The sequence below is a fragment of the Trachinotus anak genome, unplaced genomic scaffold, assembly GCF_046630095.1.
Source record: "Trachinotus anak isolate AG129_WGS33_773 ecotype Australia unplaced genomic scaffold, CSIRO_AGI_Tana_v1 ptg000033l, whole genome shotgun sequence".
NCBI lineage: Eukaryota > Metazoa > Chordata > Actinopteri > Carangiformes > Carangidae > Trachinotus > Trachinotus anak.
The window spans coordinates 8822832-8825000 of NW_027273884.1; the positions used below are offsets into that span (position 1 = coordinate 8822832).

The 2169-nt window shown below is 43.6% G+C and overlaps 1 protein-coding gene across 1 annotated transcript in view; it reads right to left on the bottom strand.

The window, feature by feature from the left end:
- The window catches only part of jkamp (jnk1/mapk8 associated membrane protein), a 5307-nt gene continuing 3138 nt past the window's right edge, over positions 1 to 2169 (bottom strand). The window contains exons 6-8 of the mRNA XM_071471070.1: positions 2059 to 2135; positions 733 to 1965; positions 1 to 495 (exon numbers count right to left, since the gene is read on the bottom strand). Of these exons, the coding sequence (XP_071327171.1) occupies positions 1747 to 1965; positions 2059 to 2135 (296 nt within the window). The 3' untranslated portion in view covers positions 1 to 495; positions 733 to 1746. The remainder of the gene's footprint in view (positions 496 to 732; positions 1966 to 2058; positions 2136 to 2169) is intronic.

A 2169-nucleotide genomic window follows, 5' to 3' on the forward strand; every position in this document is an offset into this window, starting at 1 on the left:
CTCTGTCATGTTTTCACTTTATTAGTGTTCACACCCATAAAGAGGCAGATTGTATTTACAGACGCAATCGTTCCCACAGACAGGTACCCAGAGTTCTGCTCAGGTTCTCACCCTCCACCTAGCAAACAGGTTCCTTGCTTATGGACGGAGCTGGATTAGATTTGCATGAAGTGGTAAAATGTCTCCGCAGTGACATCACCTGCACACTCTCACCTGTGTTCAAGAGACCACAGTGTTTGTTTACCTGGCAGCAGGTGTGTTTATGAGACTCATAAAGGTGAAACAGACGTACTTCAGGTTTGAGCTCATACTCACTCAGCTGACTGGTTCAGTAAACACATAGTGTGGTGAAACTTTACTCTTCAATCTGAGCCGGAGGTGAGCATGAAGCCTGATCCTACTGAACATCAACACACTCATATTTACAGACACTCCTATATTTACAATCATTTACATTACATCAGCAGCTTTAACTTAACACTTGAAGGATTACAGCTGTTTATAAGTTTTCAGACCCCTTCACTGTTTTCACAGGTTGTTATTGATCAAAGTCATTTTCAGATCACAGTCATTTTAATTAAACTGAAACATCACACTGACAGAAGTTTTCCGACACTGAGCTCAGGTAGCTCCAGTTCTCTGATCATCTCTGAGAGGTTTCTACACCTGAACTGGAGTCCACCTGTGGTCAATCAGCTGATTGGACACACACCTGTCTATATCAGGTCTCACAGCTGACGATGCAGACCAGAGCAGAAACCATAAGGAGGAAGAACTGCTGCAGAGCTCAGAGACAAGATTGTGTCGAGGCTCAGTGAAAATTCAAGAGCTCAGATTAATAAAATCCTGTTTGCACTTTGTCATCATGAGGAACTGAGAGTAAACTGAGGAGGGGGAAAAAATAATTTAGATGATTTTATCATAAAACTGCAACATACTAACAGAACGTGGAAACAGTGAAGAGTCTGAAGACTCTCACAACACAAGAAACTTCTACACGTCAGTGTAATATTTTATCTTTAGGACAAATACAACTGAGCTCACTAAAGTACAAAGCAGCAACACTATTTACATGCCCCCCTCCCCCCATCCAACCCAGTATAAAGTGAACAGGTGGACTCTGGAATTGGTTTGATCATGTAATCTATCACAGTGAACATCTGAGCCCTGAAATGTGGTTTGACTAATCCAGGTTGACTGATCCTAATAATCAATGAATTGTTTAACTCACAAAGTTATAAATGAAATATAAAACTGTCTGTAGCAGCCTCTCATGATTCTGTTTGACTATGAACTGAATTTAGTTTGTGAAACTAAATGAAACTAAATATTTAGAGTTGTCACTTTGTGTTTGGTAACATGCCATTATTCCTATGACCTAAAGGAGAATTAGTGAAGATGAAAAAAAAGGATCATTGGTTGTTACCATGCTGAGTGGAAACAGTGATGTGAGCAGGTCTCAGCCTGATGGTGAAAACAGAGTAAAGAGCTGTGTTGATGGCATCTTACTGGCAGAACATCAAACTGATTAAATAAGGTTCACTCAGTCATGCGACAGACCATGTGACACAAACATGTCATGATGAAACATATGGAGCAGTTATCACTTGTTGTCCAGTTGGACTGTTTATGTACTAGAGGATCATCAATGTTAAATGTCACATCCAGCTGTGATGTGTCTCCAACTGTCAACTCAAGCCTCAGCGTTCACACAGATCAGTCTCTTTCATCCCTGATGGAACCAGCTCAGTGTCCGTTGCCGCCCTCAGACAGGATGCGGCTGGGCTCGGTGAACTTCGCCGTGGCAATGTAGAACAGGGCAGGACCGGGCACGAGGGCCAGCAGCGGCAGGTCCTGCGCCAGCTTGTCCAGTCGGGAGATGGAGATGATGCCGTACGCATGGAGCAGCCAGTGGCTGAACAAGACCACCAGACGCTTCTTCTTAGCAACCAGGTTCTTGAAGGACTGTGGGTGAGTGGGAGCACAGAGATGAGAGGTCAGATTCAATAATACTGATGCTGATATGATGCTGACGCACAGTGCAGTGGGTGTGCTCACCTGTATTTCAGAGGCAGACATGTAAACAGCCAGTGTGACCAGAGACAGCACCAGGATGATGTAGGGAAATGCATAGTCTGAAACACACAAACCATCACTCACAGCTGCAGA